The 15303-nt window shown below is 44.6% G+C and overlaps 1 protein-coding gene across 1 annotated transcript in view; it reads left to right on the top strand.

The window, feature by feature from the left end:
- Positions 1-15303, top strand: part of ryr2a (ryanodine receptor 2a (cardiac)) — a 794383-nt gene that overhangs the window by 294817 nt on the left and 484263 nt on the right. Inside the window, exon 4 of the mRNA XM_078557297.1 lies at positions 1208-1222. Within this exon, the coding sequence (XP_078413423.1) occupies positions 1208-1222 (15 nt within the window). The remainder of the gene's footprint in view (positions 1-1207; positions 1223-15303) is intronic.

Raw genomic sequence — 15303 nt, 5'->3', positions numbered from 1 at the left:
CTGTCACATTTTATTTAGCTGAAACAGGCGCAATGTGTGTACGTGTCCTTTCTGTCTGCAAAGAACAGTTCCCTGTGTATTAATATATGAGGCTTCCAGTACACGCAAATGCACCACACTGCGAGCCCAACTGACAATCTTAAATTGGTTGTCAGCGTAATTCTTAGTGCACTGAGGATTATTTAGCAAATGTTGTACAATTGCAGAATCACATCTAATGTTGGACACTGTTTTGAGTTTTGCAAGCACGTGCTGGTTGGGAACGGTCTGTGCCTTACCCATTGTGCGCAGCGGAAGGGACATGCTGCCTGATACGATCCGCCAGTCTTTGGGACATACGGCCTACATAGCTACCATCACACTGCACTGAAATTCATACATCACATTACTCATTTGTGTGATAGGTAGAACACATTTGCTTTGGCTTGTCAGTGAACTGTCAGTCAACATCAACTGGTGCATGCTCTATGGCAATGCCTCTACCGATCAGAGTCCACTTGCCAACCAATCAACACTCTCTTCTCATATAGTATAAATTTGTTCTTTCTCTTACACTGGTATTCTTGCGAATTGTCCTGATGAGTGCAAGATGAAAAGCTTAGACAAAAAAAGGTCTCTTTTTTCAGCAATAATAAGATATACAATTATATAAAGTAAAAATTCAACATGGCCAAAAGTTGCTTTTTGTTTCAGAGTAATTATTTATTATTTTCATCTACCCTAAGGATGCAAGTTGGGAAGTGTTAAGGAACAGGATTTTCCTCATTGACCAGAAAAAAGTTTGGGAAACTGAATTCCAGGATTAGGGTTGAAATTGTAATTTGTGATATTAGTATATCACAAAGTTTAAATGCATTAGTGCTTAAATGAAAATGGCCTTCAAAGGAATTTCATGCCAACATGTTAACGCAATTGAATTTTGCTCCCATCTTCTGTGTAAACACTAACCTTAATTTCAGTTGGCAAGCTAACATTTTCTAATCATGATTTTGTTTTTGATGTACTAGGGGCATAAAGGAAAAAAAGATGCTTAGCTAATATTTTTTGAGTTTTCCTATGAGAGCGATATCCTGAGGTGACTGTCAGTTATATTCATAATTTTTCTAACATAAAGCAATTAATGCTGGTGCTAAGATCTGATGGTTTTTTTAAAAAATAAAATACTCAGGCAAACTAACTTTCCAAAATATTTTGTATGCTTACGCAGAAATTCGTGATGAAGGTAAGCAATACAAATATTTCACCAATCCCCGCACTGCTCGTAGCGAACTGTAGCATGCTTGTAAAATGCATTATGTAGCATACCTACATGTACAGTTCATGACAGAGTTTACTTTGTCAGAGGGCGCCCACCACTTCCATTTGTGACACTCGATCAACAATCACGTTTCTAATTAGCCTTTTTTATTGCTTGGTTATCCCCCTGATATATAAATAATATAAGTCATATATAAAACAAGTTCATGAAGAATGGAGTAGTGAAGTAGTGCAGCATGTTGGAGTTCTAGCACTGGGCACGATTTTAACTCGCTCAAAACTCCCAACTGCTTGTACAGAGTTAAGATTAGGCCCATTGTGTCACAAAATCCCTACATGTTGACTTCCATTTCTCAGCCCTGTCTTTGGAGGACAATTCAAGAAGAAACTAGTCCACCAATCCGAAGGGAGAAAGGATCAATGTAAGAACCACCTCAGCCTGCCCTTGCATGACTCCTAGAGGCCGGTTACAGTGTGGAACTCTCACAATTATTAAAACCCTGCGATAGATCACCCATTTGCCCTCTTGATGTGGGTATGGGCTGTTGCTTGGGATGCTTTCACTTAATAAGCTTTTCTTAGATAATTTTGGTTCAGGTAAAATTGTTGACACTGGGAAAGCTCCCTGGTCTTTTTTGAATAACGGTAATGGTTATTTTGACATTTATTTGAATCACTGAGTGGGGAGCTTGGTTTAACGTCATAGCCAAAGGTCTGAATTTTCAACAATCTCCAGTGCAACACTTTATCATCTGGCAACTTTATTAGCTGAAACCCTGGTGTAGCGCTTAAAGTCATATTTTTTGACTCTACCAACTGAGTCACGTTAACCTGTAAGAGGGGAAGTGGCTAAAATATGTACTCAAGACATTAGCATGGGAATATAGGAAATTGGAGCAGGATTAGGCCATTCAGCCCATTGAGCCTGCCTTGTCATTTAAACAGATCATGACTGACCATCTACCTCTTGTGCCATTTTTCCAACTATCCCCATATTCCTTGATGATAACTCCAAGAAATAACTGAGCCAACACATGGCTCACAAGTACCTTTTGAGCTGCTCATTTCAAATGGAAACTTTTTGTAGCCTGAATATATTGTGGCTATAATTGATAACTTTGACCTTGATGTTTCAAGCTTCAGGAGATGTGGTCACTTACTCCTTTTAATTCGTAAATAAGACCCTTGGCAAAAAAAAAAAACAACCTTCAAAATCTCTGTTCTACTTGCCAATTGATTTTTCATATCTATAATGTGCAGCATAGGTCAAACTATCACCCCACCCCAACACTTCTACCACTTTATTGTGGTGTAATTCCAATGAGACAGAACAGGGAGGGTAGTCATCTACAAACAGGAGAGATTATTGCCCTCAGCTAGGGACTTGTGTTAAGATTGTGTTAAAGTCTGTGTTGGCATCTGTGACACATGCTGGAAGATTAGCTCACATGCAGCATTGACAGATTTAAGCATATATGCAGCCCAGTGCATTTCGTGCATTTCCTATGTATGTTCATTGTGGTGAAATCAAGAAATCTGAATAATACCAGGGTCCTGCATAGACCTCGCTTTTCTTTTGTTAGATAATTAAACCAACCAATAAATAACGTTTGCCATTCAGAATGTAAATGATGGCCACATGGTAACATTTTGCTGTGTAGAATTTTTTCAGGTGCGACTAATAGATAAACCTTTTTCCTAGTTAATATTCTACATTAAAAACCCATGAAGTAGTGTTGTGATCAATGAAATGTTATTTAGCCAACTGTATCTTCATTGCATTCAGATCCACACTTTCAATGTTGCTCAGTTCTGCCTAATTTAGAAAACAAGCAATATGTAATTCAGATGGAAGTGAGCACAGTACCAATTCAAAGTGTCCCATCTAATTATGAGTTTGATTACTATTCCAGTATTAATACGAACTCTAATTGAGCATGAGTGCTGTGCTAGGTTATTTTCTAACTGCATGTATGGTGAAGTGAAGTCATCAGAAGAGTTCAGTGCTATGTATGTAACTAAGAGGTTGTACAGCAATTAACTTCTATAAACTGCAGTTAACTTCCCAAACTAGTCTTCCATCAGCAAAACCGTGAAAGCTGTACATCTCAACAAATCAGAACTTGTTTGTATTATAGTAAGTTATTTGGGTTTGATGGAGGTCTTGTGGCACAATGGGTAGCGTCCCTGCCTCTGAACCAGAAGCTCTGGGTTTAAGTGCCACCCCAGGGCCAGAATCTTCCATCTGGATTATAGGTTCGGTGGTGGGTATGGAATTGAGGGTGATTTCTGCTTGGCGGCAGGACGGTTGACCATGCAAGATCTTGCGCTGTTCAGCCCATTACATAAGCATCCGCGAGGAGCTCACTGATTCTCGTGGCAGGGGCGGGGAGCAAGTTGCTGCCCCCGCTGTTACCTCATGGGGTCAAAGGACTGGGTGCCATATTTGAAGGGCACCCGGACAGCCATTTGCTCACTGCAGGCCAGGAGCTCCGATTCTCCACATCACAGGCAGTATGTCTCAGAGCAAATGCGTGGTCCCATGGTTCAGCAAATCCTCCCTGCAAGTTCTCCTCCAGTCTGTCCAGGAAAGGCGGGAGGTGCTGCTTCCCAGGGATGGCAGCAGGAGGCCCTCTGTTCTGACCACAACAGCCTGGGTGAAGATCGCAGAGGAAGAGTCAGCGCTCGTGGGGCCCACAGGAGAACTACGCAACAGTGCAGGAAAAGAATGAATGATCTGCTGCGCTCAGCCAGGGTTTTTGGCACCAAGTACTCACTGCAAAGTGACAATCCTAAGGGTATCAGGCAGCATAAGTGTGTGAGTGTATGGGGATGTCAGATAGGAGTTCGCATTGCAGGACTCGGCAGCAGATGGGACATGTGCACTGAATCTGTGCCAGCTACTTCATGCTGTCAGTGTTCTATCAGTTACAGGACATCCTGCTTGTTAATCATTTACTGGGGAAGGCTCAGGAGCTGGCATAGGCACAAATGTTCCTAAATTGCCCATTGGGATGACAATCAATCCTCCTGTCTTTCTGCAGGACAAGAACATGCACAGCAAGAGGGAGTGAGCCAAGACCGGAGGCGGTCTGCCCAGTATCAGAATCCTCACCCCTTTCAAAGAGGAGGCTGCTGAGCTAGCCAGCGAGGAGCAGAACTGTGCCTGTGCTGATGGCAAGACATGACTACCCCAGCAAGCCAGCGAGGATGCCCCCAGTCTACAGTTGTCAGATGTACCAACTGAGTGAGACTTTACTAAGGGAGCCTGCTTAGGCATCCACTAAATCTTTCTATTCTCCATTCCAGGTTCCAGTAAGAAAAGTGGGAAGTCCAAAAGGGGGACCACCCACAGAACCAACATCAACACCACCTCTGAGGATGATGCCTCAGAAGCCTCAGAGGATGCACTGTCATGGCGTTCACCTGCATCCTACAAAACAGAGACATTAATCTCGGTGGGTGCATGTTTTACAGTAGGCTTGGGTCACAATCTGGTGAGCATTTCACAGACACAGGTCCACAGTTGGCAGAGGCAGCGAAAGCTGTGGTTTCTGACAATTGGGGGACTGCTGGAGAGCAGGCTCCTGCTCAAACCCATGCAGATGACAAGCCTCTAGGCACGACCATAAGAGGCCTGATGTAGATGCAGAGACATGCAGGGGAACATCAGGCAGCGATGCCATGCGCAGACCAGGCTGAAGGCCGGGGGAGTCTGTCCACGCCCTGTCTGATGTTGGCTCCAGCATGTGAGTGCTTGGCTACCTCCTTGGAAAGGCTGGCGGCCGCCTCTGGGACCCTGGTCCAGCAGAACACACAGTGGCTGCCGAATATGCACTCAGACCTACACTCCATCACTCTAGCCATGCATGCACTGCAGCAGTGACTAGGTGAAAGGGGGATGAGGCACCTCAACCTTCCTCCAGGTGCCCCTTCTCATCAAGGAGTCAGAGAGGTGACATCGGGTATGCACAGGAAGGAGGAGCACCAATCAGGCACCCGGGGGGCTTCATCTCAGGACTCTCCAAGCGTGTCCTACACTCCACCTCCCATCCACCAGTGACCCCATTGCTTCCAGCAGGTCAGGCCGAGGCGGGTGTACCTGCACCTGAGCAGGAGACACTTAGCAGGCTGGAGCCCTCTAGTCCTTGGGCTACCAGAGGACGCCCGCCAAAGTCTTCACAGTCAACAGGGCATAGCAGTCAGTGGGCTGCCTCCAGGTTAGCTATGAATGTCATGGCTGCACCTAGGAAATGAAAGATATCAAAGTATTGAAAGCAAGTAGGTGGCATGAGTTTGCAACCATTGTACATACTTTAGACACTTGTAAATATATGTTTAATTGCACTGTTTTCAGATTTGCTGTATTCTCATGGTGATGCTAGTTGCTGCAATGGTTGCAGCGAATTAAGGGCATTACACTTCATTCCAAATCACATTCCAAATCAGATTCTGATGATGTGGTTCTAACCATTTATTGTGTCACATCATCAATAGTGTAATTATTGAGTATTCTGATATGAATATGTTCTAGCCTTGGCCATCATTTATGAATGTATGGCCTAGGCATGTATCAGGCAACCCAGCAGGTATTGCTCACCCGGTTATGAGCCCTCTTAGAATTCTGTCTGTACAGCGTTTGCAGTCAAGTCATTGCAGGTCCTGCTGGTGTCCTGATGTGAGATATCAGGAGGATGCAAAGAGACCTCAAGGAGAGTTTGACAGGCGAAGTGGGTGACCAGGATTAAAGAGGTCTGGCAGCAGTTAACTGCAGCCTTGTTGAGGCTTCACTTGGAGTATTGTCTGTCCTGTTCATCTCTTTACCTAGGGAAGGATTGAGCTCGCATAAAGGGATTGCAACCAAGGTTCACCAGACTTATTCCAGGGACTGGGGGATTATCCCCTGAGGTGAGATCGCTGCAGCTCCCCACCTTGCTGGGTTCTCGATGTTATGAGACCAGTGAGTCAGAGAGCAAACCTGCTGCCATGTGGGCTTTGCCATAGAGGTGAGGACACAACTGATGGTTCTCATCCAGTAGCCTTGTGGTCATTAGCGTGTCTCTTTTGTTGACTTCAGGTATTCATAGGTAAAGATCAACTGTGTTGTGAAGAAGAGCCTTGAAAAAATGGTGTATGTAGCTTTCCAGACTCGCTCCACCACCATCTATTCTTCCCTTGTCCCCCACCAACTTCCCCCATCACCCTCTACCCACACAGCATAACCATTCCTCTTCCCTCTGTTACCCTTGAACCTCCCCCATTAGCCTTGAATGCATAACTATCACCACGTACATACATTCTCTCCCCACTGAACCTACACCCTTTACCATCCCCATGCTCACCCTGACCCCTCTTGTTATCCAAGCCACCTGTTTCATCCATTTCTGTGACACCCCAACCCATGAAACCTTCAGCTACCTGACTATCAACCAGGATCTTCCACCCTACCGCATCCCACTTCCCCATCTCACTCTGACTGTTTCCTCCACTATCCAGTACCCTCAGTTCAACCCCCAGTACCCCACTGTAGACAGCACCGACCTGCCCTCTAGGGATGCCTGGAAACTGCCTCTTGTACCCAACCACAGGAGCCCCAGACCCAATAAGCAAGGCCCTTCCCTCCATCCCACGTCCCTGCCCCCTCGGATTCCTTTGCTGCCACCTACCCTTTTCCAGATAATTTGTTTTCCTTCCCTGGACAGCCTACCACCCTTCCCCGCTGGTTCTCCCTCCCCTGTCCTACCTTCACTTCACTCTTCACCCCTTCCTCTGACCCTGCCTCCCTTATCCACCCTCCGCTCTACCCTTCCCCCATGGTCGTGTGCAGCTTCTGTGCAGTTCGGCCTACCGGCACCCGATCTCAATCAAGAGGCTGACATTTGTGAGTGGTCCCCAAGAAGGCCAAAGCAGCAGCAACTCACTTCAAGGCCGTGGAAGAAGTCAACCTCGCCAGGTGCACACCACTTATGTGCAGTCGTAAATGTGAATGTTCTAATTTCTGACTGGCGGGGAACTTAATTTGGAGGGGGAGCTTAATTCTGGTGAGTTGGCCTTTTAATGAGCAAGCATGACTTGCTAATGCATGGATTAAGGCTTCTCGAGATTGTTCGTTGGGAAGCTCGACCCGCCTTCAAAGTCCCGAGAACATAATTACAAAAGTTCATCCTGCTGTTGGGAAACTGATTTTTGGCCTCACGCCAAATTAAGTTCCCCCTGCCCGCCAAGCTTTCCGCTGCTGATGGGCCTGGAAGATTGATGGCCAAGGAAGGTGCATTCATAATGGTGCAGCCAAACAGGTTGAGTATCAGCCTGCAAATCCTTCCAACACACGCTCATGGCCGGCAGAAAGAGTGGGAGAGATTCCTGGAGGGCCGTATAATGGAAAGAATGTTGGAGCCTGTACCATTACTCCAGACTACTACATGCATGTAACATTGTACGTGTTGCCACAGCGACTCGGACTGCCTGAGTGAAGTGTAACACATCACCACCATTTGGGTTTGAGGAGAGATGGACTAATTGTGTTTTTTGCAGAACCGTCAATATCAAGATGTGCCCTTTCACAATTCACACAAGGCGCCGACTTGATTCAGATTTTAGCTATTAATTTTGGATGTGGTGTTATGTGCCTTTAATTGATTTGTGATATTCCTTGGGATGCAATTTGGTATGCATCATTACGTGTATTATAAGATTAGATGCTCCTCTCTACAGTTAGATTTGCTGAAGAAATTCAGTAAGCTTGACTGATAAAGTCACAGTTGGCATCAGTAATCTGTATGGTTTACGGTTTTATTTATAAAAATAGATTTTTAATAAATTTTATTCTTAGGCTGAAACATGAACATTATACTTTGCTGGAGGTAGGGTCACCCTTTCAGCAATTGATTTTCCCACTTCCCCACTATAACTTTGGCGGGAGACTGATGCAGCATCCAAAAAAATAGCTGAAAATGGCCATTCATGTTGCTTCTTGAGTGGTTTTGTTGGTCTCCTGCCCCAGTTACTATAGAAGAGAGGGACCCCCTGTGGAATCTCAGAGCAACCAACTCTTGTTAACTCTCGGGCTATTATATCATCCCTTTCTTGTGCTTATCTTGTTTTTGCATATAACTTGGGTATTGTCTACAAGTTTAGACATTCTGACCTTGAAATTCAGGGTTGTGGGAGGGTGTGAGGCAACATGTGTGTTTCTGCAGGGCCAGGAATTATGATGAGGCTGATTTACGTGATAAAGTCACCTGTCCTAAATTGTAGGACTACCATCTTCCCATCTCCCCTTGAAAACATAAGCAACTGTTTAAAAGATACAGCTTTCCAAGACCACTTTGTTAGGGCAGAAGAGCTTTGTTGAAAGGGCACAGCTCATTCAGAAGGGTTGTGGAGAATTTTGTCCATATATTGAGACTAACTGCGGGTATTGCAATTTTTTTTCTTTCGTGCTCGGGGAACCCCCCTTTACGTTATTGCATTACCCTTGGAAAGCATTCTGTTTCAAGAGAATTACTGAGCTTTGATCTGAAGACGGTGCAGTGGGCTTCCTACTGTGGCATCTCACTTTACATGATTTGTATGTTGGAGGGAGAGGAACAGCTTGAGGCAATGTGAAGTCAGAATAATCAGGGGAAAGCCTGATCACCACGGAATCATTCGTCCAGCAGGATCTATAGATACAAGATACGTTTTCCAAGACCTTTCCCAGGAGCTCTGTCTGAGGAGGCTGCACTTCAATCATGAATTACATACAATATACTACACAGAAACAGACTTAAGGGCCCAACCAGCCCCTGGAGCATTTATGCTCCACGTGAGCCTCTAACCCTATCAGCACGTCATTCTTTTACTTTCTCGTGTTTGTGTAGCGTGCCTTTAAATGTATCTTTTAGAGGAACTCTGTTTGGCGCTGTAGTCAGATATGCAGCCAAGGGCCACTGCACTGACAGCTCTGACCATGCACAAGGCTTCTGTCAGATTAGTCGTTTGACAAGTCATCATTGCCCTCTATGCCATAGCGGCTCAATAGTGTATAATACAGACAACACAGACAACTGAGAAGGCCATAAAACTTTTAGAGCCATTAGATATCCCAGGATTTTCAGGGCTATTGATTGTACCTATGTGGCTTTGCACACCCCAGCTGGAATTTTACACCCCTCCTCCTGCCCTGGGAAGTGGGGCGGGGGGGGGGGGGGTAGACAGAGACATAAAATTGGGTGGGGGGGGATGCCAATTAATGGACACTTAAGGGCCTCTTCCACCGATGGGCACGCCACCACTTGGGGAGACTGCCCAGTAAAACATGGTGGCCTCCCTGCATGCTTGGGTGTTGGATCCCTCCTTATCTGGCGCCCTGTTGCACATGGTGGGGGTTCCCATAGTGGCAGGGGCCACCTCTGATTAAACCCCACCCTTGTGATTAACTATCCTAGCCCATCTCAAAGCATGTCTGATTGGGCCCTGTGATCCCAGACCCCACTTACTTTTATTCCAGGCCTCCTTGTAGATCACTAGTCTGGGGCCTGGTGCAGTTCTAGTTGATTGGATGGTAGCTGTTGGAGGTGAGACATGCTGCCTCAGAGGAGCGGAAGTCATGATTTCAGGCAACTAATTGCCTGAACATTAAATTCAGTTTTGGCTTCAAGGGCCAAGGGAAGCAGGTTTGCTCCGGAATTGTAAGCAGTGGAAACCTCCATGTAAAATCCCGGCCCCCAGATGTAAGTCTCCATATTTATATGAACTGCAAAGGCTACAATTCCCTTAATATGCAATTAATTTACAACGATGGGCGCAGTTTCTTGCAAGTGAGTTCACAACATTCCATGAGTTGTCATGGTGCTTCTGTACTTTTGTCAGTCCAGCATCCCAACCCTGTTGCAACAGTGGAGGCAAGGGCCAAAATGGCAGTTGGGTGGCAAGGGATATTCATTGCTCTCGTGATTCGATTTCGTAGGGTCACCAGTGCTACGGAACAGCACTACATAAAACATGAAATAAAACACATCTGTGGACACGGGTGAGAAATGATTGAGCCTCAAAGGCTGGCGTTGGTGGTCTGGATAATACCCAGACCGTATACACTATCACTGTCGCTCAAATTGTAGCAGCATGTTGTGTGTTTTGCAACCATGGAATCAGGGAAAGGATTGATGGCAGAATGTATGATCTGGCCAGAAAGCTTTGATGGTGCCACTGTTGATGCTATAGACCTGGCCTATGGAGAATAGGGAGCAAGTGCAGTGGCAGCAACACCTGAGAAAGAGTGATTTGGAGCACATTCAAAGCTGAATGCAGTACAATTATTTGGAAATCCCTTTTATTATCTCTTGACTTTCTCCCATCCTGCTATATCCAATTCTATTATCAGTGGTGGTTTATGTGACACTGTGACCTCTGTTTTTTTCTCACTTTCCTGCTCACTGCAAAATACTGAATCAAGTCTGACCTTCATCAAGGCCTCTGTTGTAACACAGTCTGTGAAGGACAAGATTTACACCCAAGAACCTAACTCCCACTTTTGAAAAATGTTTTGATACTTTCCATAGTGAATTCACTAGTTTGAAATAGTGATGTCTATTGATAGCCATGGAGTTAGGTGCTAAATCTACACTTGTTTTATTATTGGATATCGTTTAAGATTGAAATGTGATCTTATTGAAACATATAGAATTAATCCTGATGGAACTTGACAGAGTGGATGCTGAAAGGATGTTTCCCTTTGTGGGAGAGGGGGCACAGTTTAATAATAAGGGCCTTAATTTTCTGGCCCCGTTAGCGTTGGGCATCATGGCGGTTGTGGGAGGGGGAACACAATGGCGAGAGGGCAAAAAATCAGTTTCACGTCGTTGTGAAACCAGTTTGCAATCGCCCGCTCCATCCATCAATGGCGGGCTGTATTTCCCGCCGCCGCGCATTGGGAACCTAATTTCAACATTTTAGCATCTCATTATAAACTCTGCTCACTGGAACCATCCCCCCACGCTGGATCATCTGGGCTCAATCACACCGACGTGTTTCACAACTGTACATAAGTGATACGCAGCTGGCAAGCTACTCGGGACTTCAGGGTACCTACCACACCAGCGGTAAGGCGGGGAGTGGCTTTTCAACAGCTGCTGGCTTGGTTGGGGAAGGGGGAGAGGTGACCTCAGGCAAGGGAAGAGGGTGCAGGGTGAGGGCTGCATTGGGGAAGGCGGGTATCCCAAGGTGTGAGTTGGGGCACTTGTTGATCTGTTCAAGTGGTCTTAAGATGGTGTGGGCTGAGGAGGCAGTCTCCAGAGGAGATGAGGCCAGATGGACATGTGGGGTGTGTGTGAGAGAGAGAGTGGTGATGTCCCTTGAGCTGGCAGTGAGTGAGATGTCAGTGAATGTGTGATGGGCTTGTGAGTGTGAGAGTTTAGAGTGATGAGATGGTTGCCTTACCCTGGCGGCAAAGATATGATAATTCATCCATTTTCTGCACTGGATGGCTGACCTCTTGTGTTCAGCGTTGGCACTGCCCACTTCCACCACTGCCTCTTAAACAGGACTGGTGAGACTGATGGGCCTCCTGCGGCCAAATTGGGGGGGGTAGAGGACATCGCGGTGGGCCTCCATGGCGTCCAGATGTCATCCCAGGGATGCGTCACTGAATTGGGGGGGCGGCATCCTTCTTGGCATTTGGGGCCATGTCTTCACCGGAGCAGCATTGGGCTGCCAGCATTGAGAAATATGTAGGTGGTTGAAGTGGAGAGGTAAAGGCGTGGTGGGCAAATTGGAGGCTGTCCGCCAGCGAGATAGCGTGTTTCCAGTCGCTGCATAATTAGTTAGGCGGGAATGGAACGATACCACATGAAAACCCACCATTGCGACCGGTGGGTAAAATGACTTTTTCCCCTGCCCATTACCGCACTTTGTGCAAACCTGGGACGATTCCGCCCAGGGGGTCTCCCATTTAAGATGGAGATGAGAAGTAATTTTTTCTCTCAGAGTATCGTGAATCTTTGGAACTCTCTTTCCCAGAGAGTGGTGGAGGCAGGGTCAATGAATACCTTTAAAACAGGGGTGGATAGCTTCTTGACTAACAAGGGAGTCAAAGGTTATCGGGGATAGGCAGAATGTGGAGTTGAGGCCACAATCAGCCCAGCCATGATCTTCTTAAATGGTGAAACAGGCTCGAGGGGCTGAATGACATACTCATGCTCCTCATTCGTATGTATGTTCGTATGGATACGGGTGGTTCCACTTGTCGTAAAAGATTTTCCTAAGCCCAATATGACTGAATACCTTATTTTTTTGTTTGGTTTATGTTCTATCTGACTTAGCAAATCAGTAAATCTCTGAATCAATTCCTCCAGACCTGGTGGTTGGCTTCTTGCTTGCAGTTTTTAAGATGAAGTGGAAATGAAATACTGTGTGCGCAGGAGTTGACCTGTTTTTCAGATGGCTTTTTAGAGAAACCAACTAGGTGGACTGGTCCATCCTCTCAAATTCCCATTTTAAAACCTTTTGAGGGGAAAGAGTTACATGAAGGCTTATATGCACCAACAAAATATTGGAACCTGTGCTGTGTGAATACAGCACTTAATGTACAGAATTGTGTGATTCTACTATATTGTCAAGAAGATATAATAATTATCATAATGCTATTGGAATGTATTGTAAAATAGAGTAATAGTGGGACGTGTCTGTGTGTATGTGTGTGTGAGAGATTTAATTGAATTAGAGGCAGCTAGTCTGGGTGCTTTGATCTAAGAAGTGAGGTTAGGTTTGAAATGTTAATTAGATAAACAAGGGGAAGTTTAGAAACATAGGGGTCAAGGGAACATTTGCATTTTGAACTAGACCAGGCTAGATTGTTTTCAAAGGAGGGGTGAAATGTATCACTTAGCCAGGTGAAGTTTAGAAATGGTGTGTTTATTTTTCCCAAAGATTTCTGGTAAAACTTAGTGCTATGAGAGGTTTTATTATCAAGGAGATAAAATCCAAAGACATAATGAAACAATGGGTTTTTGCATTCAAAGAGAAAGATATGTATAAAGAAGGAGCAAGGGCTGTTGTAAGGGAAGGCGTTTTTAAGATATTACGTCGGCACCTATGCCTCAAGCTGCTGTTTTCAAAGGACTGAAGTTAACGAACCTCACTTGGAAGTTGACTTGTTCAGGGTATCATGTTTCTTTGCCTGGGTCTTTTAAAATATATCTGTCTTACTGTTGCCTTAATGAAAGTGTAACTGGGAGTTAGATTGATTAGGGGATTTAGAAATTATCATAGTAGTAATTTGTAGATCTGTGTATGTACTTAAAGTAATTTCTTCTATTAATAAATGTTTAATCTAGTTTTGTAAAAACCTGCAAGACGTGGTGGTCTTATTACTACTGAATTCAGGGCACGTATCTCAAAAGTTATACAAATTGCAAAACAAATTGTGGCAGTTGTTTCAAGTTTCCCTCTGGGATTTGAACTCAGCATTTACCATCAGCTGTGCCATAACATATATAAATACAATAATAGGAATCGCATTGAATAAAAATAATGTAAACTTTTAAGAACCGTGAACAGAAATGCAGGAGTGTTTGAATTTTTGTATCCACACAAAGATTAATTACTGTACGAAATGAAATCTTAAGTGCCATTCAATTTGTTTCCCTTTTTGATAATTGTTATCACTTTGAAGTGAATATAATTCTCTTATTAATATCCATGTTTCATTGCACTAAGCTGTTCAGTAGCTAGGTAATCCTACCCAAGTAGGATGGAATACTTCATAGCTGTTTCCGGATTGGCCATGAGAAGGTCTTGAGGGGATTTAGCTAAGATTTTTTGTGACAAATGGTTTATCTTCACTTCTTCCCAGAACTTGGTAGCGTTGTCAGTTAAAGATCACGGATAAAAATGTGAAATAGGACTTTTTTCCATCTTAATCCATCCATCTAAAGATACTCAACAATTCCACCCTCCAGTCCGATCATACAATCCAACTGGGAGCGGAATTTTCAACGTTTTCTGGATTGTAAAAGGATGGTAGTGATCAGATCAGGTGGGCTGATCCACCCTCCCTGACTTTCCTTTCCACTCCAGTAGAAAGAGAGATCGGGTGTGGTGTATTGAGGATGGCTGATCTGCTTCTGCCCTTTTCACGCTGAAGTTGAAATTTCCATTAAGGACTCCCAACGTTTGTGCCTGCCATAGCTTTTAAAGTCCAATCATGCAAACAATGACGAAAAGACCCTCTGATCCACCTGGCCTGCCCCAAGGTGTTGATCATTGTTTATGAGAAGAACTCCCTGACATCAGCTTGAAATTTATGCTTTACCTGGTTATTGACGTGACTTTTCACAAATCTTAAAGCCTTATACCTTTTTATATGATTTAATAGGGGGGTATGGTGTTATAGGGAATAGGTTACTGTTCTAATAATCTAAAGAGCATGAGTTCAACTCCCACTTTGACTGTATGAAAGTTTTAATTCAGTTTAAAATAAAACCTGGTACCAGTAAAAGTGACCATAAAGCCATAAAAATTCCAACTGGTTCTCCACTGTCCTCCAGGAAAGGAAACCTATTCATTTGCTCCAGTGCCAGTTGACTTTTAGCTGCATTCTGAAACGGCCTAGCAAGCCATTCAGTTGTGGCAACGAGGGATGGGCAATAAATGTCAGCCTTGTCAGTGGGGTAGAAGGGAGCTGTTCTGGTGGGAGCTGTTCCGGTGGGATGGGCTTCACTTGAACCGTGCTGGGACCAGTGTCCTGGCGAATTGAATAACTAGGGTTGTAGGGAGGGTTTTAAACTAAATAGAGGGGGGGAGGGTTCTGGAGAGGGAATAAGTAGACTTACAAATGCAAAAAGATGTGGAGGTATTGCAGGGCAGCTACTTGGGGTAATGATACCGAGAGTGTGACCGGAAGGGACAGAATGTACAAACATTTAAAAAAGCAGCAAATAGGGTTAATGGGGGAAAAAATGGTAAAAAGGCACAAATAATGGCTCTTAAATGCATGTAGTATTCGGAACAAAATAAATGAATTAAAGGCACAAGTAGAGGTTAATGGGTATGATCTTATAGCTGTTA

The sequence above is a fragment of the Cetorhinus maximus genome, chromosome 14 (assembly GCF_964194155.1).
Source record: "Cetorhinus maximus chromosome 14, sCetMax3.hap1.1, whole genome shotgun sequence".
Taxonomy (NCBI): domain Eukaryota; kingdom Metazoa; phylum Chordata; class Chondrichthyes; order Lamniformes; family Cetorhinidae; genus Cetorhinus; species Cetorhinus maximus.
This window is presented reverse-complemented; position numbering and strand designations above follow the sequence as displayed.